This window comes from Copadichromis virginalis, linkage group LG8, assembly GCF_057382275.1.
Source record: "Copadichromis virginalis isolate Kocher_CV1m ecotype Utaka linkage group LG8, C_Virginalis_male_GT1.1, whole genome shotgun sequence".
Classification (NCBI taxonomy): domain Eukaryota; kingdom Metazoa; phylum Chordata; class Actinopteri; order Cichliformes; family Cichlidae; genus Copadichromis; species Copadichromis virginalis.
In genome coordinates this window covers 3,561,164-3,586,724 of record NC_140625.1, presented here as the reverse complement: position 1 = coordinate 3,586,724, position 25,561 = coordinate 3,561,164, and the positions used below count along the sequence as shown (strand labels likewise).

The window sequence follows — 25,561 nt, the reverse complement described above, 5'->3', positions numbered from 1 at the left end:
CAGCAGTGGCTGCACTTCCTCTGTGTCTTGAGGAAGAATAATTTGGACCAGAAGCTGCAGTTGGCCTTCTACTGCTCGTCAGTGGAGAGTGTGCTTTCCTACTGCCTGGGTGTTTGGCATGCAGGGGTTGCCTACCCTCGGCCATTGCCAGATCCTCCTGTCTCAGGAAAACCAGAGCCATTGCACCCCGCTCACCACCTGATTGACCCGCTTCCCTCTGGTTGGCACCACAGGTCAATCAGGTCCAACACCTTCAGTCTAACAAACAGCTTCTTCCCCTGGGCCATTTGGACTGTTGACAAACCCCCACACCCCACTCTGCCCACTCACCTCACTAATCTGAGCCATGGTCTGAGTAACTCCCACCACAGACTCTACTCAGACCAAGTATTTAATTTTCTTTGCACTATTTCCAAGCACTTTGCAACTTTGTGTGCCTTTTTCTTATTTTTGTACATATCCCTCTTGATTGTATATATTTCTCCTGTTTGCTATTTATTCCTGTTGCTATTTATATTTTACTCCGGCACAGTTGGTGTGGAGCACCCACAATTTTGTTGTACATGTACAATAAAAAATAAAGAGCTATTCTATTCTATTCTATTCTTATGGAACTTACAAAGACAGTGGTTACTGGGTTCCTGTAAACATCAATGAACTAAATATAGAAAACACATATGACAATATCCAGGTCAAGAATTTAGAAATGAGAGTGACTCACCCCATCCGTGAAAAAGCTCTTGACCCTTTTTGGTAGTTTACTGTGGAGCAGACAGCAAACGAGTTACAGATATAGACGGTATATTGCAATAAAATTCAAGTTTTTAAAGTTTTATTGATTACTCTGTATTATTTGGTTAAACTAGAAGATTAACTTTTTTCACAGTACGTCAGGCATGAATGTTTGCATGTTTGCACTTCATTACTCATTCCTTTGAGCCTTTCTGATTTCACTATTGTGTCAGAATCACTGGATTCATGATGTTCCGTAAAAATTTTGAATCAGCTTAGACCAATGAGCAAAATTACCTGCACAGAAAAAGTTGTTCAGATCCTTACATGCATATGAAACTGACTGACATTCCATTCTTAAGCCATAACGTTTAATATAATGTCAGCACCATTTGTAGCTATGACAGCTTGAACTTTTTAGGGAAAGCTTTCCACAAATTTTAGGAGTGCATTAATGGGAATCTGTGACCATTCCTCCAGAAGTGCATTTGTGATGTCAAACAGTGATCAAAGGAGCTTGCAAAGAAAAGCATCTGGACTTCTTTAAGTTACTTGAAGACCGAGAAGCTTCTTCAGTTCTAAGTTCAAATGGTGGAGAGTCCCAGATATAAACCTAGTGGGAGTTTCCCCCCACAGAGGGACAAAAGGACCCCCTGTTGATCCTCTAATCGCCTGAGCCAAGGTGTGAAACTGGGTGTGGGTCCCAATCAGCCAGAGTTTCGGGTGAGCTCATTGTGAAACCTGGCCCCACCTTATCATGCGAATTCCTGAGGTCAGATGGCCCAGGATGTGAGTGGGCGTTAAGGCGTCTGGGAAGGGATCTCAAAACTGGATTATAGATGGCAGAGAGTTGGTGTCGTAAACCCCGCCTCTGTTCAAAGATGGTCGCTCACAGTGGACATATGTCCACTGTGAGCGACCACAGGGAGCACTGAGTCCAGACTACATATCTGAACTAATTGTTAAGTACACTGCTGTTCGCTGTCTTAACTCATAAGCTCAAAATCTATTAGTTGTCCCTTGTACAAGACTTAAGCCAGTCTGTGGCACCAGGGCTCATTCCAGCTCTGTTAAAAAGTTAACTTCTGTTGACGTACTTTTGTTATTTATGTTATTATTAATTTCTCTATGACATCAGTTGTGTTCTAATTGTTGTACAATTTGACTTTTACTCTGTAAAAACCACTTTAACCTCCTGACCTGGACATTCATTTATGTCCTATGTAGTGGACACACAAATCACAAAAAAAGTTCAACTGAGTCTCTGAGGTGGAAAATGGCCTCATATCTGGAATGACACAAAGCCATCAAATTTCATTTCCAGGATTCCCGACTTACGAGAAGACAGGGCTTTCTTCCCTGAAGGTGTTGAGACCTTCATCACAGGACCTGGATCTCTCAGTGGTGATGGCGAGTAGGTAAGAGGATCGTCGATTTTTAATACTACCTGTAAATACGCAAAGTAAGTCAGAGAGAAAAAGAGGAGAAGGAGACAGAAGCCGAGGTTACAACAAAAAAGCCAACAATTGACTGAGACACTGGTCGATGGGTTAATGAGTAAACATAAAATATATAGTGTGGAGTAAAAAAATAGTTTTTATACTTTGCTTTCACATAGCATGGGATTTTAGCCTGCCATGCTAACAAGGTCGTATGCTAAAACACTGCTTTAGATGTGCAATCTTATTAGACAGAAAGTATGTTCTTCTATAAAGAAGCATGAAGTTGAATACAAAAAACTGGAACTTACTATTATAGTCACGTATAGTCACTTTTGGAAAGCAGTAGATGACCTGTTCAGTAACTTTTTTTTCTTGCTCTCCTACTGAGCCTGAGATCTGGACTCAGTGATGTCTTGTGAAATGTACCTGAAACTCATCTAGAACTCTTTTTAGGCTCGCTTTTGTGTAATTTTTGTTTTGATTTGTTTCTTTAAACATTTTTGATGTGAAGCACTTTGTGATATTTATCTCGTTCTTAACATTACTTAAGAGTCTAATCTAGAAACATTTTTCACAAGAAGCTAGACTTGTTACACATTGTGACAAACACTTGTGACACAATAATAAAGTGACCATTACTACTGGATTAGATAATTATTTGCAACAATATGGATACAAAGTGTCTTCACCTCTTCCAGCTGACACACTTTATCACACAGCACTGCTGCAGACAGACAGGCACTCTCCTCCCCTGAGTAGCAGCTGAACTCATGAACAGGAGTTGATGTGCGCATCACTGAATAACACTTAATGGGTCAGTAAAGCTCCTGTTGTAACAACAGTGAGTCATAAATAGAATCACTAAATGTCAGCCTGGTCAGCACACACAGCAAACATAGGTTTTTAATAATTATCAATTATTCACTAGCCATGTTAGCTGTCTTTTAAATTTCATCAAAGTAGCAGCTAGTTGCTATGGCTAATAATAAAATGTTATTTGTTCCAGTGAATCTATATGCATGACAATATTGACAAACAACGTGGTATTAGGGAGACTTTCCTGATTCCAACATTTTGTTTGGGCTTTTTTTGTTTGCTGCCAGGAGGATCTTAAAACAGTATTTGTTGGTAAAAAAAAAAAAAAGAAAAAAAAAATGTATATTTGAGTTAAGCAGCAAACAATGTTCAAATTCAGCCTCATTATTAGGTATGTTCAGTTTAAGATGGTTTATGGTCAGGCAATTTTTTTGTGTAGGCTGTAAGGTAGGAAAACTGGAAAATCACCCATGGAAGCTATTTTTTTTTAAATTCTTATTGTTGAGTCATGAACACGACCTTAACTGAGGCAAGCGAGGCCTTTTTGAATTAACATGGTGGTCTGTTGCAAACGTCATAGATTGCTTAGAGTCAGACCTACTTTTTAGCTGTTGTTTTTTTGTGTCTTCTTGTTTCAGCCAAAGTTACCATCTGTTATGATTCGGCACCTCTGATACAGCGCATCTATGCAGCAGTGCATTCAGGACTGGTCAGCGCTTTGTTTTTTCAAACTTGTGAAGCCAGACGAGCCAACAGCACCGGAGGGCTACGCAATCTTCAGAGCCAGGTATAATGCACAGGAGCGTGGCAAGATCCACGGAAGAATGACTTCACACAATTTAAATTATTTATTTAAATATCACATTTAAAAATGTGATATTGTGATATCATTGCTGTTGTCCCACGATACCTGTGGAATCGAGGATTGTTGTAAAACAAAAACAGTGTTGAGTAAAACTAGACCCCGAAAGAGGAGATACTAGCAGCTGGTGATGTGCAACCTAAATGTAAACACGACTCTTGTGTTTGCTAGTTGCACTCCATACGATAGGAAGAGCAGATGATGGATGAAAGCTACTGATGCTGATGGGCTTTAGGCAGCTGGTTAAAAGCTCGACCATGATTTAACATCACAAAAACCATTTTTCAGTTTCAATTTTGTGACAATTATGTGACAATATTGTGGCTCCTGTAAAGCCTGAAAAGGTAAGAGGTTAAGTTACTTCACTTATTATTGAATTTAACTGTAAAGCAGTTATTTTATATTTTTACTTCGTTTTTCAGGGGGAACAACCAACCAACCAACCAACCAACCAACCAAACAAACAAACAAAAACCTACCTAAATAATTTTTAGGCCTACATTTGATTTATGCCTTGCCACTAGGTGTAATACTGCTGCTGCTGACACCATGGTTAAATAGATTAGGCAGTGTGTAACTCAATAAAAAAGGGTGGAAAAAATGCCCTGTATTTATTTATCGTGGCTCAAGAGTTGGGAGTTCGTCTTGTAATCGGAAGGTTGCCGGTTCGAGCCCCGGCTTGGACATTCTCGGTCTTTGTGTCCTTGGGCAAGACACTTCACCCGTTGCCTACTGGTGGTGGTCAGAGGGCCCGGTGGCGCCAGTGTCCGGCAGCCTCGCCTCTGTCAGTGCGCCCCAGGGTGGCTGTGGCTACAATGTAGCTGCCATCACCAGTGTGTGAATGTGTGGATGACTGGATATGTAAAGCACTTTGGGGTCCTTAGGGACTAGAAAAGCGCTATATAAATACAGGCCATTTACCATTTTACCATTTACTCACACATATAAATGTGACCTGGTGCTCCATGCTGCAAACGTCAGTGAAACATTGTTGGTTTTTTTGTTTTTTCTTTACTATATTGACAAAAATACTTTTACTGCAACTTTTCTTGAAATATTGTGATATAATTTTGATAAATGGTAAAAAGACTGGCACTCACAGTGCTTTTGAGACAATGCTGCTGAGCTATTTGCCTAGCTGACAGGATCTTAAAGATTATTTGTGCCTTCAGTGGCATTTTTTGTAAGTTTTGTGAACTAACCCTCAAGTTTTAGTTTTGGATCAAATATTAAAGATCTCTTTGATATATTTTATTTCTCTCCATCTGTCAGCAGACTAGACAAGAAATGTTGAGAATAATGAATAATGACATAAAATAGCACTTTTAACATTGTTGTAAATATCCAATTTAAAAGCATTCATTATAACCTTTAAATTTGTTACAATCTGACACCGTATAACTATGCAAGTTTGAGGAAAGGTTACTAACCTATGAAGGGAATAGAGGATAAGGAATCAAATACATTCTGTGCCAGGTTGCCGCTGGACCTGCGGTTGGGAATAGTCTCTGCAGGAACAGGAGAGGTGCAGAGTGTCAAACCAGGCAGCTCTGTGGACTCCACAGGTGTGTTGTAGTTCGAATGTTGCAGAGTCTGAATGGGTGTATGACGACCTGGAGGCAGCTTCTGCCTTAGGACCACCTCTTGAGTCACGGATACAGGGGAGATGACTTCTCGGTGCTCCCCAAGCTCCATTATCTCCTCTAATGCAGACTGAGGGGTAATGAACTTGGACCCTACATCAGTATCAGCAGGGCTGTCTCTGGTGGCAGGCCTCCAGTCAAGGTGAGGGCTGCTGTAGCCAGGCTCTCTAAAGGAGTGGGCTTGCTGAAAGACATGACCAGCTTTGTGGGAAAAAGTAGGGCTGTAGCTTTTGTAGCCCACTTGCTCTTCCTCTCTTCCTCTCCTTTTCTGGGGCTCTGCTACTTGCTGACCTGACTGTCTCTCACTGGGAGGCCCTGTAGAAGCAGTTGTGATAGATGATTTTCCTGTGCTTTGGTGCTGAGGTTCTGAGGTTCTCAGGTCTTTTTGTATGTTGAATTTTATCATGTTGGAGCTTTGTGAAGTCTGTTCAGAATGTGGACTGACCAGAGCGGAGGCTTGGGCCAGTGTTTCCATAGAACGTCCGTAGTTGTGCTCATATTCGGCATAGGCTGCCAGCAGGGTCTCTGAACAGGACTTCTTTGCTGGTCCTGATGAACTACCACAGCTGCTGAACCAACAGGAATAGTGGGCAGCAGTAGCTGCCTGGTGATGCAGGAAGGTTTCTCTTCTCCGTTGCTCTAAAGAAGCCACAGCAGTAGCTGATGGTTTGGGAGTAACTGTTAAGCCCAACCCCAGCTCAGCTAAATGATCCTGAGATATACTGCGATACTGGGGTGAGATGCATTCTGTGCCATGAATGTGGCTATAGTCTGACAGTTGCTGGTGGTAGAGGGTGCCAACATGAACATGGGCAGGAGCTTTCCGAGGTGGAGGTAGAGTTGCAGAAGCGATGGCTGCATTGTGGTTAACAAAGTGAAAGTCCAGTGCAGTAACGGCAGATGAGGACCGTCCGCGGTGTCCCCCCAATGGGGCAAATCGAACGCTTGGATCCTCAGGACTCCTAAACCAACACTCGGGGGGAGTAGAAGCAGCAGGGCGGCGGTTGTCTAATGGTGGGGTGACAGGGCTGGTTCGACACTGCCAGTTGTCAAGGGAGCTGTAAATGTTGCGGCTAGTCTGTGAGGAAGTAGAGCTGGGCTTGTTTGACGGATAGTAAGGAGGTGGTGGCTCTGGGAGGTTTCGGGCTTTACCTGAGTATGGCTCATTGCCTTTCATGTAGGCGTCCTTGGAGTATGCCTGAGGACAGCAGGGGGGAGGAGACAATGTAAAATCGAAATACAGGATGAACAGCAGGGGCAGCAAGAGGGCAGAGTGGGCAAAGTCAGTCAGGATGCACTATGCAGCACTTTTTCTGGCTTTTTGTCTGTAAATCTTTACCGTACAACCAACATTGGAACCCAGCTTGTAAAACTTCAAAGCATTTTCAACAGGTTCTTTGTTGGGTGATCTATTTTTATCTCATCCCCTTCTCTTTTAACAGAATTAATTAATTACACAGTTACCTGTGCATGCCAGCTGATAATGAAGTCCTTTCTGTCCATGCACAAACATTTGAACAGTTTCTGAATGAACTGAAGCAGAAATTTAAACCCCTGTTGTTACACTGATGGCTAGCTCACTGATGGTTACACAAGTCACAAGGGAAAAGAAGAGAAGAAGAGAATATTAAAGAAAGACTATACTCACACTTACCAACTGCAACACATCCTCATCTTTTGGCATAATAGAGAGCTCCAGAATGTTTTCACTACAAAAAAATAATAAATAATACCATAAAAATGAGTCTAATCCTTGATAAAGAATTTAGATGTAATCAATGAGATGTAAAAAAAAAAAATCTCCAACCTGTTTTGGATGAGTGCTATAACCTGAGAGTAGGTTTTCCCCAGAATGCTCTGCCCATTCACCTTCACCAGTCTGTCCCCTGGAAGACACAAAGGCACACACACTAAGAGAGGAAAGGAAAAAAAAGTTGCATGCACAGGGTGTGTGGTTGGGTTACTAAAGGACCTAAAGTGTTCCCAGAAAATATCTCCCACACTATTAGACCACCAGCAGGCTGAACCATTAACATGAGGCAGGATAGATCGTTGCTTTCATGTTGTTTAAGCAAAATTCTCAGATCAGGCAACATTGTTGCAATCTTCTGTCGTCCAGTTATGGTGAGCTCATGCCAAAGCATCAACTCCCTGTTTGTAGCTGACAGGAATGGTGCACAGTGTGGTCTTCTGCTGCTGTAGTACATCTGCTTCAAGGTTTTGCGCATTTCGAGATGCTCTTTTGCATACCTTGTTTTAACGAGTGTTTATTTGAGTTACTGCAGTCCTAACATCTCAACCCAGTCTAGCCATTCACCACTTTTTCAAACATTGGCATTAAACTCTCTAGTTGTTGTGTGGGAACAGTTTCTGATTGTCAGCCGTTCAAATTTCAGCTAATGGTCTTGGCCGTATCTGCATGCCTATGTGCTGTGTTGTTGTTTTTACGTTAGCAATCAGTTGAACAGTGGCACTTGGCAAATGTCTTAGTAAGGCAAGGCAAGGCAAGGCAAATTTATTTGTATAGCACAATTCAACAACAAGGTGATTCAAAGTGCTTTACAGAGACATTAGAAACAAAAACAAATAAAAAGCATGATTTAAAATTGATTAAAACAAGCAAACAAACAAACTAACTAAACACACACATTTCACACCTGTTCGCGCGATCTGAACCCTTATCGTAAGGGGAGCTACCAGTCCTTCTGTGGACGAGCTACTTTCTATTTTAAATTCCCTGAATTTAAAATACTCTCTAGACCCAGTTGGGGAGCTACCCAGAGCTCTAATCCCACACCTGAGGAGTGCTATATAGTAGTGTGTATATAGCACTCCTCTAGTCTTACTAACCACTCAAAGGGCTTTAGACTACATTTATTTGCATCAAATAGGTAAATCTATTGGTTCTTATATATAGCGCTTTGCTGCCTTCTACCTGAGCACTCAAAGCACTCTATCCAAGATGCCTCACTCACCCATTCATACAAAAACTATATTTCTATGATTAAGTGCTTTCTATCTATATTTCACACAGAGATTGTCATGGTCCCCGTGTCTGCCCAGCCGGCCCCGCATGTCTACATGTGTTTTGTATTCTTTCTCTCCCTCTCCCTCTCTCCTCTCTGCCTGAGCGGAGCTCACTGCGGGCTCCCGCCCTTGGCCCACACACCTGTTCGCGATTAGCTGTCATTACCTGTCCACTATTTGAGGCTGGGACGCAGATCCCAGCCTCAAATAGGGATCTGCGTCCTCTCGTCGCTGGATGATTGTGCGAGACACGTTAGTGATCCTCTCAGCTCCTGTGAATCTTTGCTTAAGTGTTTTGTGACTTGTGAGAAATTTCCCTCTCCTGTGTGATAGTTTTCCTCCCCGGACCTGTGACCTTCCTGCTGTGCAAACGTGTGTGAGTTTGGGCGTGAAGACGAGAACGAGTGTGAGAGAGCTTCCCCTTGGACCTTTGGAACCCTGGATTTCCCCCCTCACTGTATATATTCTGCACTGGTGTTATAAATAAACTGTGTTTGGAAACGTCAACCTGCTCTGCGCTTGAGTCCCTGCTGTCGACCGTGACAGAATCATCCAGCCAAGAAAATGGACTCAGCAGATTCGGCAACCTCGACCCCCACTCTTGCCACACTGGCAGCGATGCTGGAGCGACATGAACAAATGTTTATTCACATTCGGGGAGAGCTCACAAACCTCACGCAGGCTGTGGCCCAGCGAACACCTCTGCCGGCAACTCCACCCGCCGCCGCTCAGAAGGCGCCAGCTCCAGCAGTAAGTGCTACATCACCTGCTCCTACACCCGTTCAATCTGACAGATTTCTTCCTACACCGAGAACTTTCACTGGAGAGATTGATAAGTGCGCTGGTTTCCTCACTCAATGTGCCCTTCAGTTTCGCCAGCAGCCGCAAGCCTTTTCTAATGATGGTGCGAAAATCGCTTATTGTCCAGTTGCTCCAGGATCGTGCTCTGACCTGGGCACAAGCTGTGCTTCACGTTAACCCTGAAATCACTTTTTCTGATTTTCTCGATAAGTTTAAAAGTGTGTTTGACAGGGAATCCAGCCGTCGCTGGCCAACACTTACTCGCGCTCAAACAAGGTAAGCGGAGCATGGCCGATTTTTCTATTGATTTTTCTACTTTGGCTGAGCAGACGAAATGGGGGAAAGAGGCTCTTAAAAGTGCATTACTTGCTAATATTAATGATGGGATAAAAAATGAACTGATGCTTCGTGAACTGCCTTCCTCCCTAGATGCTCTTATGACCCTGTGTATTTGGGTGGATGACCGAGTATGCGCACACCAGAGTGCACACACACGCTCGGGTCATGAGCCATTGGGTTTTCATGGGACCTCCACAACAGCCAGCGGGCTGCGCGACTCCGACACGTTTCCGAACCTCTTTCATTTTCCCTCTCGTGCAATCACACGGAGAGGATTTGTTTTTTTTTCGTTTACAGCGCCACTCACCCCACTAGTGCTGGATCACCCCTGGCTTGTACTCCACAACCCGCACATTGACTGGGAAAAAGGTGACATAATGGGATGGAGTGTGAATTGTCACATGAACTGCCTCCGGGCAGCCACTCCACCCGTCCCACTTCCGCCCACTAACTCACCGCTCGGCTCCCCAGACCTCTCAGCGGTTCCGTGGGTTTATCATGATTTGCAGGATGTGTTTTGTAAAGATTGTGCGCAGTCCCTTCCCCCCCACCGCCCGTACGATTGCGCTTTCGATCTCCTTCCCGGAGTCCCGTTGCTGTCTAGCCGACTGTACAGCCTCTCCCAGCCTGAGAGAGATGCTATGGAACATTACATCACGGAGTCGCTTGCAGCGGGGTTGATTCGCCCCTCCTCTTCCCCTGTTGTGGCTGGTATTTTTTTGTGGACAAGAAGGATAAGTCGCTGTGCCCATGTATTGACTATTGGGGCCATAACCAGATCACTGTAAAGAACAAGTATCCTTTGCCGTTGCTTTCCTCTGCTTTTGAGCTGCTTCAGGGCATGACTGTCTTTACCAAACTAGACCTCCGCAACGCTTACCATCTGGTGCGCATCAGGGAGGGGGATGAGTGGAAGACTGCATTCAATACACACTTGGGCCTCTTTGAGTATCTCGTGATGCCTTTTGGTCTGATCAATGCTCCTGTGTTTCAAGCAATGGTTAATGATGTGCTTCGTGATTTTGTTAACTGCTGTGTTTTTGTGTACTTGGATGACATTCTGATCTTTTCTAAGACACTCACGGAGCACCAAGTTCACGTGAGGCAGGTCCTGCAACGCCTCTTGGAAAACTGGCTCTTTGTGAAGTGGGAGTAGTGCGAGTTCCACGTGACCTCGGTGGCTTTTCTGGGCTATATCATCAAGAGGGGGAACTTAAGGATTGACCCGGAGAAGGTGCGAGCGGTGGTGGAGTGGCCCACACCTCCAAATCGCCGGCAACTGCAACGCTTTTTGGGATTCGCAAACTTCCACAGACAATTCATCTGTGATTTCAACAGAATCGCTCTCCCTCTCACTAAACTCACCTCTCCGAAAGTTCCTTTTCAGTGGGATTCTGCCGCTCAGCAAGCCTTGACCCTGCTCAAAGAGAGATTCACCACTGCACCGATTCTCTGGCAACCGGACCTCACATGGCAGTTCGTTGTGGAAGTGGACGCATCGGACTCCGTGGTGGGGGCAGTCCTGTCCCAACAGGAGGACGGTAAGCTTCACCCCGTGCCTTCTATTCTTGCTGTCTTTCTCCCGCAGAATGTAACAATGACATCGGGGACCGGGAGCTCCTGGCCATCAAGCTTGCTCTGGAGGAGTGGAGACATTGGTTGGAGGGAGCAGCGCAGCCGTTCGTCATATGGACGGATCACAAAAATCTGGAATACCTTCACTCGGCCAGATGTCTCAATTCCCGGCAAGCCAGGTGGGCGCTGTGCTTTACTCGTTTTGACTTTACCATCACCTACAGGCCAGGGTCACGAAACGTGAAGCCAGACGCCCTGTCCCGGCAGTTCTCCGTCACGGGGGAGGAATCGGACCCCGGACCCGTTCTCCCGGCCACCTGTGTGATTGGAGCTGTTTCTTGGGAGATCGAGTCAATAATCCAGAAGACGCAAGAAACCGAACCAGATCCGGGAACCGGGCCGCCCGGCCGCCTCTTCGTTCCTTTAGCCGTCCGCCCTCAAATTATCCAGTGGGCTCACACCACCAGTTTTTCGTGCCATCCGGGGGTCCTCCGCACCATATCCTTCCTCCGACGCTACTTTTGGTGGCCCACCATGGCTAAGGATGCCCGGGAGTATGTATCAGCCTGTTCAACGTGTGCCCAGAACAAACTTTCCAGCCGTCCTCCACCGGGTCTTCTTCAGCCTCTTCCCATACTGGCCCATCCATGGTCGCACATCTCTCTGGATTTCATCACGGGTCTGCCGACCTCTGCAGGTAACACCACAATACTTACCATTGTTGACCATTTCTCTAAGGCTGCACACTTCGTTGCCCTCCTGAAGCGCCCCACTACCCTGGAGACGGCTCGGCTCCTCACCTCCCATGCGTTCAGGTTCCATGGGATCCCTGAGGACGTCATCTCGGACAGAGGGCCGCAGTTTACATCCCGAGTATGGAGGGAGTTCTGCTCCACGCTGGGGGCCAAGGTCAGTCTTTCTTCCGGATTCCATCCACAGAGTAACGGACAATTGGAGCGGGCCAACCAGGAGCTTGAAGCTGCCCTCCGCTGTGTCGCCTCACATAACCAATCAACCTGGAGTGAACAGCTTCCGTGGATTGAATACGCACACAACAGCCACATCTCTACCGCCACGGGCAAGTCTCCTTTTGAAGCGTCCCTGGGTTACCAGCTGCCTTTGCTGCCAGCGATCGAAGGTGAGCACACCATTCCCTCTGTGCAGGCTCACCTCCGTAGGTGCTGCCGTGCCTGGCATGCGACTCGGGCCGCTCTACTCCGCACAGCAGAACGGAACAAGGCTCTCGCTGACCGTCGGACAACAGTCTGTCTACTGGTTTTGTGCCATTACGGACCGAATCCAAGAAACTGTCACCCCAGTTTATTGGTCCTTTTCCCATAGACGCCATTGTCAATCCTGTGTCTGTCTGTCTCAAACTGCCGCGCAACATGTGGATTCATAATGTCTGTCATGTGTCCCAGGTCAAGCCGGTGCTCTCCAGCCCATTGTGCCCTCCAGCCCGTTGTGCCCTCCTTACAGGCCCCCGCCACCACCCCCGGCTCATGGATGGCCAGCTGGTTTACAATATCATCCGCATCATGGACTCCTGACGCCGGGGTAGAGGTTTTCAGTACCTGGTGGATTGGGAGGGCTACCGGCTAGAGGAACGTTCCTGGGTGCCTCGGGCGGCTATCCTGGATAAGAATATGCTTCGGGACTTCCATCGCAGGCATCCAGGTAAGCCTGGTGGGTCGTCGGGAGGCTCCCGTTGAGGGGTGGGGTACTGTCATGGTCCCCGTGTCTGCCCAGCCGGCCCCGCAAGGCTACATGTGTTTTGTATTCTTTCTCTCCCTCTCCCTCTCTCTGCCTGGGCGGAGCTCACTGCGGGCTCCCGCCCTTGGCCCACACACCTGTTCGTGATTAGCTGTCATTACCTGTCCACTATTTGAGGCTGGGACGCAGATCCTCTCGTCGCTGGATGATTGTGTGAGACACGTTAGTGATCCTCTCAGCTCCTGTGAATCTTTGCTTAAGTGTTTTGTGACTTGTGAGTAATTTCCCTCTCCTGTGTGATAGTTTTCCTCCCCGGACTTGTGACCATCCTGCTGTGCAAACGTGTGTGATTTGGGCGTGAAGACGAGAACGAGTGTGAGAGAGCTTCCCCTTGGACCTTTGGAACCCTGGATTTCCCCCCTCACTGTATATATTCTGCACTGGTGTTATAAATAAACTGTGTTTGGAAACGTCAACCTGCTCTGTGCTTGAGTCCCTGCTATCGACCGTGACAGAGATGGATATATCAAAAAGCAACTTAAAAATATGTGGCATGCAGACTGGAGCAGGCAGGGACTGAAACACCAGCCTTCCACTCAGTAGATGACCTGCTTTGCCTCCTGAGCTACAGCCACCCAAATTTGGTAACTTTTGAACCCATTTATTCATTGATAGTGTGTTATTAGTCTCTGAACAAACTTTTTTAAGTCTTACTACTCTATATTGCGAAGACAGGTAAAGACAAGAAATTTCAATCTGTCCATTCATCCATTTTCTTCCACTTATCCAATTCAGTTTGATGAGTGGACTGCAGGCTATTCCAGCTGCCATAGTGTGAGAGGCGGGTATACCCTGGACAGGTTGCAAGTATTTGCAGAGCTAACATAGGAAGAATGACAACCATTCACATTCACACCTATTTGTAATTTAGACTCAGGAATTGACCTAATATCACTGACTGCACATCTTTGGACACTGTAGTTCTCTTTCTTTCTGTTCTTGACATTGTTCCAAATACAAAATTAACATATACATGATATGATAACATACACATATAGGTGTGAATCTGTCATAAAATTACATTGTTATATGTTATTATAATAATTCAGTTTTAGATTATACCATAATCTTTTAATAAGATTTATGACTATGCCAGTAAATTTTATCCATGTTGACATGTATGACCCCAGACAGGTCCAAGACTAAACAACTATTCAGATCGTTACTGAGAATAGATCTGAATAGTTTTATAGGCTAATGATCGTGTACTTCATTCTATTGTCAAAGCTAGTGGTGGGCTATTATCGCATATTTTGGCTGGCTGTATTGAGATTAGGGATGGGTATCAAAAACCGGTTCTTGTTGAGAACCAGTTCCCACGGTTTCAATTCCTTGGAATTGTTTGCCATTTTTGCAAACGATTCCCTTATCGATTTATTCATTCATTCATTTAAGGGAGGAAACACTACGAATATGCAAAAGCATTTGCTGACAAAACACGTGATGACCTTAAATGAATGTCATGTTTTTAATTCCGCTCCGGACTCGTGAATCTCAACCCAGCAGCAGCGGTAACGTTTGCACGTCCTCTCCCGTTAATGCGGCAGGTAAATAATCAACTAACAGTGCATATTATGTTAGCGCGATCTGCCTTATTACAAACCTGCCATTACTGTGCATTTAGGTGACCATGATGAGACAGACAGAGTCTGGCTCAGATGCTGGCAGTTCTCGCTGCAGTCTACCGGTAGCGTCTCCTTTCAGGCCAGGATAGACGAATGTCACCGAGCAGAGACTCAGTTTGTGGTCAAAGGCTTGCACCCGTTTGCCACAGCAGATGCCCCCGATTTTCAGTAAGTGAATGTGTTTAATTGTAGGCAGGGACATTACTGGATATTCTTGTGTAGTTGCTACAGAATAATTTATGTTATACTTTGTTATTGCTACAGACGAATATTTATTTTATTATTTTACATTTACAATTTTTTTTCCTGGGGACCCTGTGACACCCCATTGAAGAGCCGTAGGCTGGATCTCTTAAGGATCTCTTAAGATCTCACTGTTGGGTTTGTAAGGCCATGTTACTCCTAAATTTCTACCTTGTTCAAAGAGAAGATATAAAAAAGTTGCCCCTAACCCTTAGTGTTCTCCTTTAAAAAAAAAAAAAAAAAAAAAAAGAATCGATAAGAGAATCGATAAAGAATCGAATCGTTAAACAGAATCGAAAATGGAATCGGAATCGTGAAAATCTTATCAATACCCATCCCTAATTAAGATGTTGTAATTAGGGCTGGGTATCGTCACTGATTTGATTGACTGATTAAATTCTGATTCACATTGTCCCGATTCGATTCAATTCAGTTCAATTCAATTCACTTCAATTTTGACTCAAACAGTTAGAAATATTATAATTATGATTATTTATCAGTACATATCCATAATTTTATATCTATGTAAGCAACAAAGCTGATGCTCATGAGACTTCATCAGAGGTCTTTGTCTCAAAGTAACTGACGATAAAACACAGAAAAACATGAAGGAGATTTTCCTGCCCTGTCTTTTTATAGCAAATAACCTTAAAAATATTCTGCAGTATATTGTGCATATGAACATTACCTGATGCTGCTGAAGTGAAGCAGAACTAAGGTACAAAGGTTTTATTAGAGACACAGCTAAGAGTTTTATAATTAGGTATAATTTGTAAAAGCTCAAATTTCTTCCGTACAGCAAGTATCCTTTGAATAGCAGAAATTTGAGGGTAATAACCAAGCACATAATGGAGGAAACAGAGATTTTTGATGGTAAACTAGTCTTGAAATAAACTGAGAGAGAGAGCTGTACAGGAAGTGTGATGGACTGATGACGATGTTCTTCTGCTGCTGGTTCAGTGAATTTTGGTCGGAGAGTGACGAAACCTGCAGCTTCAGAATCTGCGAGATGTCCCAGCGGCATGTCTGCGTATGTGCTGTTGGGTTGCGCTTTGTGTTTACATGTTTTTGCCGAATCCATTACCTGCTCTTTAATCATTTGCTGTTTTAGCTGCTTGGTGGTTGTTGAAATAGTTTTGTGAGCTTTAACCTGAGATTCCGGCATTTCTGGCAAAATACATTTATATTAGATTGGACAATCCAAAAACATAATGCCTCTAACCAAAGCTGTTACCGTCTGTTTTTAGGTAGCTGGAAATTTCACATTTTTAACCACAGAATGAAGTGTGTAATTCATGTTGTGAAGATGCATGTTTCCTACCTGTACACAGTCCAGCTTGTTGGGCAGGACCATTTTCTTTCACACTCTTCACGAAGATCGTGTCCATTGGCTCCAACCAAGACCTCTGGCAACCTGGTTAAAGTACCATTAAAGCCCACAGTGTTATATCAGATCTAAGTAAATGTAAAAACAAACAAAATAAACCCGTATCCTCATTGTTTGTTGTTTGGGGAGCTGGTCTCCTAATAATTGGAAGGTTGGTGATTTGATCCTTGGCTGCCCCAGTCTGCATGTCAAGTATCCTTGGGCAAGACATTAACCCCTAGTTGCTCTCTAATGGATCACATGTGTGTGAATGTTGCACTTAAGCAGAGAAATACAATGTTGCAACTTCTATGAATGGGTGAATGAGGCATGCTGTATAAAGCGCTTTGAGTGCTCTGGGAGAGTACTAAAGCGCTATATAAGATCCAGTACATTTACCACATTACAAAACATAACACAATAGGGGCCCAAGGACATGTTGAGACACTTAGAAGTAATATTGATGTGATTCATTATATAAATCCGACCCCCTGTAAATGTGTAAACATTTGGAAAAAATGGGGGGTTGATTAAGTTAGCAGAAACAGCAAACACCTACCTTTTTCATTTCCATTTCCATTCTCTTCATCCTGTGAAAGAAACAGGGCAGGTGTTAAGATAAGAAAGACCACAGGGCACTGCTCCAGGTCTGGCTGCTGCTTCTCTGCCTCCATGGCATTCTGCCTGAGTTTCCCATAAACACACTCACACATTAACATGCTGCTTTCTGTCAGTTGGATTGGTGGTCTAATTGGTCCACGTCGGGCTTTTGATACTATGCTGAATTATTTGATTCTTGACCTTGGCACCTAAAGCCCTATGTAAATACACTGAGCCCTGCTGCTACACCACACAAAAATGGCTAAACAATAAAAAATGTTCTAAATAAATTACTACTACTACGACTACTACTACTAATAATAATAATAATGATGATGATAATAATAATAAACACTGATTTAGTATTTTAGGACAACTCCTCACTCCCCTTTTGCCACTTACCAAATGACATCATTAACATGATATTAATGATGTCTGTTAGTAGCTAAGAGAATGTCACTAGTCCTAATAAGCTAAAAAAAAATCCCAAAACAAATATGATATATGATATAGGTATATGGGGTTGAGTTATTCAGATTCAGACTTTTTAAGTTTAGTTTTGATTCCAGAAAACAATCAGTGCAAGAGAAGTTGCTAAATGTGCTAGAATAACATAGGTAGTCTTACCAGAATGTTCAATAGTTGTTCCACACCTCATAAGTTACCAAAGTTTAATTTAACAAAATTCGATTGACCCTGTGAGCTCAAATTACTGTCAGGAAACCCCAATCCTAAATAACCCTAGGCAATCAGAATACGGAGTGTTGGTTTTAATAACAATTCTAACATACATCAAAATATATTCACATTTTATTAATAACAAGTCAGTTTTGCCATTTTTCAAAATATGGCTTAGACCTCAGAGAGTTAATGTAATGCAGATTTCAAATACAAGAAAAGTTCAAAGTTCAAGTGCATCTAAAGAAAGCAGTATTTTACCTTAAGGTTATTGAGGAAGGACTTTGGTGGGTAGACAATAAAATGCCGCAGAGTAAAGCCAAATCCCTGTGAGTTCTTCTGCAGAAAAATTGTCCGTGGGCCATGCCACAATACGCCCTCCACCTCGCTTGATGATAGTGGCCGACACCTGTTCTCATTGGATGACAATATGCCATCTCTCTTCTCTTTAGCCTATAGAGGAGATGGAATAAATGTTTAGATCAGTAAACATTGGCTTCTCTTTTTCTCTCAAAAGGAAATCAAGACGGATGAAATGTTACTGTGTGAACTTTGAAGTGATGTTTATCACAAGTATCATTTTCAGGCCACAGAGTTGAACACATTTAAGGAAGCGTGAGTTGGTGGATGCGGGTGGTTCAGTAACTGAGGACACTGCCTGATCTGACCATTATAAAATCCAACCAATTGCAGGATGCATCATATTTTTAACAAAGAAACTTTACCAGTGACCTCACATATGATTCCACTTTTTACTTCCTGCCAACAATGGAAGAGTTAAAAATATATACCTATAAATAAGTCTTTAAACAACAGGAACATATCAGGGCTTGTAAACACACATCTGGAAAATAAGATAAACAACTGACAAAGGAGGTAAAGGGTTCAGAAGGTGAACGGTTTTACGTTTTACATTCTACATTTCTCCAGGACTGTAGCCCAACATCAAATCAGTTCAAGCAGGCGATGCACTATGTGTACTACATGATGTTTAAAGTTCATAAGGATATCCTGCATGTAAACATGCCTGGCCACTAAAGGTAAAATACACATCATCATTTGATTGTTAGGTTTGGGGAAATGAGTGAGAGCATAGCACATCATCTGATGCAACGTCTATTTGGCAGAAAGTGTAACTGAATGTAGAGATACGTTTAGGTGATTACCAATGATTTCCATTTACTGCTAAACACATTGGAAAGGTCACATGGAAATTTTTCACAGAAGACAGTGATGGTGATGGCTATTAGATGGCGATTTTATTTAGTTTCATATAAGAACTGGAATGTAATAACTTTTATATGCATACTTTAAAAGCAATGCAACACTAGCACACTCTACAGCACTGAGCAGGTAGTTTCTGCTCAGGGCTTTCCATTGTTCACAGCCTTTCAGAACTGCCATGACAGAACAACAACAACAACAACAACAACAACAACAACAATAATAACTTTATTTGTATAGCACTTTTAAACACAACAGCACTTCACAGTTTTAAAAAAAGCCACATACAGAAGTTAAGTAAACATGTTCAAACACGCATACAGTTGCAAACTATGACCAAAAATAAAAGGGAAAAGATTAAGGAAAGGTTAAGAACTGCTGAAAATTGGGTTTCAGCAGTCATTTTAAACAAATAACAGAGTCAGGCAAGCTGGTAACTGATCTCCTCTGATTGTAAAATTAGAGTGAGGGACAGTAAGAAAAGCCCTGGTTAGAGGATCAGAGAGGCTGGCTGCAGTGAAGGTCTCAGACGTTCTGCTGCTTAGCAGGGGCCTATCACTGTAGAGCTTTATCTCACTGGAAGTCAGTGAAGGAATCCGAGAATAGGTGTAAGGTATGCTATGAACCTGTAAACTTTAACACTAAAACTCCTGATTATTACTGGGTTGTAGTGGAGACACAGCTCTTGTTGGTGGCCATGACTATCAACATGAATATTCAATGGCTCAGTTTGATGCAGAAGCTGAAGTTTGTTACCTGCACACGTTTTAGGTCCATAGTGAACCTGCAGAGTAGTACAAATGGTCAAAAGTCTTTGAGTGATCTAAGCAAAGCAATTGCACTGGAACTTGTTCACAGATGGACAAAAAAAATCACCCATCTAAAAGACTGAATTTAAGTAATTCCAATCACTTCCATTGGCCACAGGTAATGTTCCCTCTAAGCTGCGCGCGTGCGCATTATGCGCACAGAAAATCTGCGTTGCGCACAAAAAAAAAAAAAAAAAAAATCTAACCTGAATTGAAATTAAAATTAATACTTTAACAATCCTGTTTTGCAGTGTGAGTCAGTGACTGGCTGCTCCTGTATAGGATTAGAACGATGCCACCTTATCCCATAGTCCAGCCAATAATGCGATTCACATTCGTATATACGCAGCTAATCCACGTCGTTGACAGGCTATGACAGCGTCCTTATGTGCCGACACTGGTGTTTTAGCGAGCAAAGCGGCTGATGTGGAGTGAAGCCACGTTAATGACAACGTGTACAACCATTGGAGATGTGAGCAGGACAGACGGAACAACTGACGGACAAAGTGTGGACTTTATAGCAGTTTTTAAATTGTGTTGAGCGGCCACGTAAAACCAGAGTTATGATAAAAATATCTGCAATGTTTGTTTTTCTTCCTGAATACTATTGTTGATTATATTTACTGGAAGAAGAAACAGCAAAGGAAAGGAAAGCACTCTCCGCCTGTGAGCAAAAACAGCCTCCCTCCCCCAGCCTTTCCTATTGGTCGAAGAATGTACCATGTCGACCAATGCCATGTTGATATGGCAACATGGCATTTAGTTGTTTAGGAAGGGGGAACGTGGCGGTGTTTTGAGATGTGAGCACAAATCTTGTGTAGTTAGTGTGTAGTTAGTGTGTAGTTAGTGTGTAGTTAGTGTGTAGTTAGTGTGTAGTTAGTGTGTAGTTAGTGTGTAGTGTGGTCAATAGTTTTGTTGTGTGTGTCAGAACAATGAGGCGACTGCTGAATGTTACAGGTGTTACAGCAGTGATACATCTGCTGTTGTCCTGCAGGTATCAGGCTGTTGTTCTCCTTTATCTCATAGTGGACAGAAATTATTTTTTGGAGTGGCACAAATAATTTGTGTGGCATCAGATTTGATGCAGAACAGCTGATTGTTCTGTAAATAGTTTGAAATGTTTATTTTAAAAACCGCCTTGGCTGCATTTTTAGGTAAACAGCTGCAAAAAACTTTGTTGTTTGCATAACTCAGTTACTTGGTCATTATATACTGTATTTTGCAGACAGAGAGTTACAGGACTCTCTCCCAGACCACAGACTCAGACTCATAATACAAGTCAGAGCTTTATAAAAAAAAAAAGAAGTTGTTGGAGTTCAAGTTATTTTTACTTCCAATAGTGTTAACATACTACAAAGGTCAGGAACAAGATTTTTTTTAAATTTTCATTGTAAGTGGGATAAAGCACTTAATTAAAAGTAGTCTAACATAAATGTAAATGCTGTAATTTGACTATTTTAATAAACCACGTGACTTGGATGGATTCGATGCTGGCGTGACCACGTCTGCTGTTGCTCACAGTGGTCCAAGTGTCCGCTCAGGGAGTTTGTGTGTTCGCTCAGACATATGAAAAATTAGAGGGAACATTAGCCACAGGTGTATAAAACAAAGCACCTGTGTAAACTGCTTCTACAAACATTTGTGGAATTCACTGAGCTCTCAGGATCTGCCACCTGTGCAACAAGTCTAATTGTGAAATTCCCTTGATAATAAATATTTCAAGTTGGGAATGACAGCAACTCACCCATTAATTCAATTCAATTTAATTTAATTCAATTCAATTTTATTTATATAGCGCCAAATCACAACAACAGTCGCCTCAAGGCGCTTTATATTGTACAGTAGATCGTACAATAACAGATACAGAGAAAAACCCAACAATCATATGACCCCCTATTAGCAAGCAGTTTTCCGACAGTGGGAAGGAAAAATTAAGAGGTGGGTGGTGGGTTTCCATGGCCGAACAGCTGCATCAAAGCCTTACATCACCAAACGCAATGCAAAGCGTCAGATACAGTGTTGTTGCCACATATTCTCTGGATTGACGAATCACACTTCCCTATCTGGCTATCCAATTAATACATATAATAATTTATTTTCACAAGTTAGGTTTGTCCCTTAGTTTCAGTGAAAGGAACTCTTAGCGCTTCAGCATAGCAAAACATTTTTGACAATTTCAGGCTCTCAACTTTGTGGGAACAGTTTGGTGATGGTCCCTTCCTGTTTCAACATGACTGCACACCAGTGCAAGTCCATAAAGACATGGAGTCCAGTCTGCAAACCAACAAAACACCTCTGGAATGAATTAGAGCAGAGACTGTGACCCAGGACTTCTCATCCAAGATCAATGTTTGTCCTCACAAATACACTTCTTGAAAAATAGTAAAAAAGTACCATAAACATCGCTGCAAAGGGTGGTCCAACATCTCACTAAACTCTACACATTAAGAATGGGATCACTCAAGCTCATATGTGTGAAGGCAGAAGAGTGAATACTAGTGCCTATCACTGAAACAGTGATAAAGACTGATCTTACTTGTGTTGTGCAAGCTTGTGTTCCTTAACTGGCCTTTAAACACCCACCAGGTCATTGGTAACCTACAGTTGTGGTCAGAAGTTTCCATACACTCATCATGGCCATGAATGTCATGGCAATTTTGGGCTTTTCTCCCTATGAGAAGATGTTGGAGGTGTTGAACCTAATTCAAGAAAACTGAGAGGGCGGTCCAAGCCCAGGCAAGAATAACATTTTATACATTCTGGACCTGAGTGAAAAGCTACACATGTTGGGGAGGTTAGTATGGAAGAATGTCAGCAGCGCCTGTACAACACAGGGACAAGGCTCAGACAATTTTTTCCGAGATAAAGTACTAGCATTTCTCCTTTCATCCAGCTCAAAATGACTTTTCAAGTGGCAAGGACCTTTGTCGTCACACGGCAAGGAGAGAATGTTGACTATGAAGTCAGCCCTTCACCTACGCCAGGTGGTTGTACGATGCTGTAGCCACTGGCTACTGTATGGTCCCACGCCAGGAAAGGCTCGGCTGCTAAATATAACTGTCCTCGAACAGTTTGTGGAGGGGCTCAAAAGTCACTGACCGATGAGCCTCGAAGTTGTCATGATCCTGGCCAAGTCTGGCTGACCCTGGCAGTGTGGCAGGGACATCCCCAACTTGGTTGGCTGCTACGGAGGATCGATCATGTCTCATCATGTTTCTTGTCTAATCCTTTTTCATATGCTGTCTCTCCGCAGGTCCCAGTGGTTACAGTCACTGGGCCCTGCCCATCAGCAGTGCTGGAGGTGCGAGCAGGCGGGACACATTGACCGAGAATGCCCTCTCATGGAGCTGTGACAGGTGTTCTGTGATGCTGGCCCTCCGACACGTTCCCCTGGTCCAGTAGAGAAGCACAGTACTCTGGTAAGGTGACAATGGGGTAAATTTTAGGCTATGCTGGACTCAAAATGTATGCAGATCCAGGTTCACCAAACCCTGGTTCATCCGGGGGCATGGTTGGAAGTGGAATGGGTGGAAGTCACTGGATTCAGGCCATTCAATAGCAGAGGGGCAGAGTGTGGTGAAGACAGAGCCAATGCCACTCTCTCTCACTTTCTCTCCACTTTACACCATAGCCTCCTGTGAAAGTCCTTGACGCCCCACCCCCCACCTGTCACTTTCACTCACAACCAGGTTCAGAGAAAACTGAGAAGACTCCACTCAGGCAAGTCTGCTGGACCAGACGTGATGAATCCCTGCATCCTAAAGCCCTGTGCGCTCAGCTTTGTGGAATCTTTGATAAACTCTTCACGATGAGCCTGCGATTGCAGAGGGTCCCAGTGCTGTGAACACATCATGCCCTCATTCCTGTACTAAAGACACCCATCCCAGTGGCCACCAGGATTACAGACCTCTGGCGCTGACTTCCCACGTCATGAAGACCCTGGAAAGCCTTATCCTCAATCAGCTCTTATCCTCACATCAGGATCATCAGTTCGCTTACCAGTGCCACCTCGGAGTTGAGAACGCCATCATCTACCTGCTCAGTCACTTCTATGCCATTCTGGATAGGCCAGTGAGCACTGTGAGGGTAATGTTTTTCAACTTCCAGTGCATTTAATGCCATAAGGCGGACCCTCCTGGGTGATAAGCTGACAGCGATGAGATGGATGCCTGTCTAGTGTCCTGGATTATTGATTACCTGACAAGGAACACCACAATATATGCGTCTTCAGCATTGTGTCTCTGACAAGGTGATCAGAAATACCAAGGGACCACAAAGGACGTCTTTTCCCCTTTGTTATTCACCCTCTACACCATGGGCCTCGAACTCCAGGCCTCGAGGGCCAGTGTCCTTCAGGGTTTAGATGTGTCCTTGATCCAACACAGCTGATCTAAATGGCTAAATTACCTCCTCAACATGTCTTGAAGTTCTCCAGAGGCCTGGTAATGAACTAATCATTTGATTCAGGTGTGTTGACCCAGGGTGAGATCTAAAGCCAACAGGACACCGGCCCTCAAGGCCTGGAGTTCGAGGCCCCTGCTCTACATCATGGACTTCAGCCACTCGGCTACAGAGACCTGCCAGCTTCAGAAATTTTCTTATGACTGTGTGGTGGTTGGATGCATCAGTAAGGGTTATCAGATAGGGTACTGGGCTGTGGTGGACTCCTTTGTCAAGTGGTGCAAGCAGAGTCATCTGCAACTCAACGTGACAAAGACCAAGGAATTGATTGTGCACTTTGATTTTGGACCAGACAACCAGTGACTTTCAATCTAGGGGCTCAATGTGGACATTGTGGAGGGCTATAAATACCTGACAGTACATACTGACAATAAACTGTACTGGTCTAAAAACACCACTCTACAGAAAGGGTCAGAGCTTCTCCTATTTTCTGTGGTTGCTTGGGTATTTTAATAGCTGTTGAATAATGCTGAGTCTGTTGTGGCCGGTGCAATCGGCTCGTTATAACCTGCTGATGGAGGTCCTGTTTGGCATGAACCTCATTGGGCCATTTCACCAGAGTGCACAAGGATATCACTTTGTATTAGTTCTGGTGGATTATGCAATGTGCTATCTCGAACCAGTGCTGCTGAAAAATATTTTTGCAAAGAGTGTCATGCAGGTGCTGTTTCAGGTCATTCAGCATCCCCAAAGAAATACTGACTGACCAGGGCACATTGTTCATGTCTTGTACTATAAAGGAGCTGTATGAGTTACGGTGAAGTCTATTCGGACCAGCATCTGAATAAAATTCTGAAAGAAATCAGAGTTTTATTCCACAAAGATGCCTGAAATGCACAGAGAGAGTCCTAATCCTGCGTCTGCATACGGTGCAGCTGTACCCCCAGACAGACGAAACAGCAGCTATTGCATCCTACCCATGTCCCAAGACCAAAAAGGAGGTGAGGTTCTTGGGGCTAGCTGGTTATTATTTATTAAAAATTCAGGTACAATACAGTAGAAAAAGACTGTCTGGCAATCAGGTGGGCGGTCAACTCTCTTTGCTATTACCTCCTGGGATGCCGATTCACTCTCTGTTCGGCTCTTGCCCTGCTGTAGTGGCTCTACCGCAGTGGGTTCAGGGAGAAGTGCTTAAGGGAGGCTGGCCAATGTGGCTGGTGGCCATTGTCTAATCATGCCTAAGACCTCGAAGGGGACAGGAACTGATAGTGGACAGCTGTGAATGAGCAGATATAGCAATTTGAACAGTCACCTCGAGATTCTTTACATTGTAAGGTAGAACCTACCCAACAATCATATGAACCCTTATGATCAATTGCTTTGTTGACAGTGGAAAGGAAAAACTCCCTTCTAACAGGAAGCAACTTCCAGCAGAACCAAGCTCAGGGAGGAATGGCCATCTGCTGAAACCAGTTGGGGGTTAGGGTAGGAATACAGGACAAAGACAGGTGGTCGAAGAGAGCCAGAGATTAATAATAACTAAGGATAAACTTAGAGTGATGTATAAACACATAGTGAGTGAAAAAGGTGAATGAAGAAACACTC

General features: G+C 43.7%; 1 protein-coding gene across 2 annotated transcripts in view; it reads right to left on the bottom strand.

Annotated features, from left to right (window-relative positions):
- The window catches only part of LOC146702520 (rho GTPase-activating protein 23-like), a 55,371-nt gene that overhangs the window by 17,091 nt on the left and 12,719 nt on the right, over positions 1-25,561 (bottom strand). For both annotated transcript variants that reach the window (XM_085465423.1, XM_085465424.1), the window contains exons 2-9: positions 17,784-17,975; positions 16,804-16,834; positions 16,200-16,292; positions 7,303-7,381; positions 7,144-7,204; positions 5,283-6,693; positions 2,071-2,179; positions 722-761 (exon numbers count right to left, since the gene is read on the bottom strand). In XM_085465423.1, the coding sequence (XP_085321549.1) occupies positions 722-761; positions 2,071-2,179; positions 5,283-6,693; positions 7,144-7,204; positions 7,303-7,381; positions 16,200-16,292; positions 16,804-16,834; positions 17,784-17,975 (2,016 nt within the window). The remainder of the gene's footprint in view (positions 1-721; positions 762-2,070; positions 2,180-5,282; positions 6,694-7,143; positions 7,205-7,302; positions 7,382-16,199; positions 16,293-16,803; positions 16,835-17,783; positions 17,976-25,561) is intronic.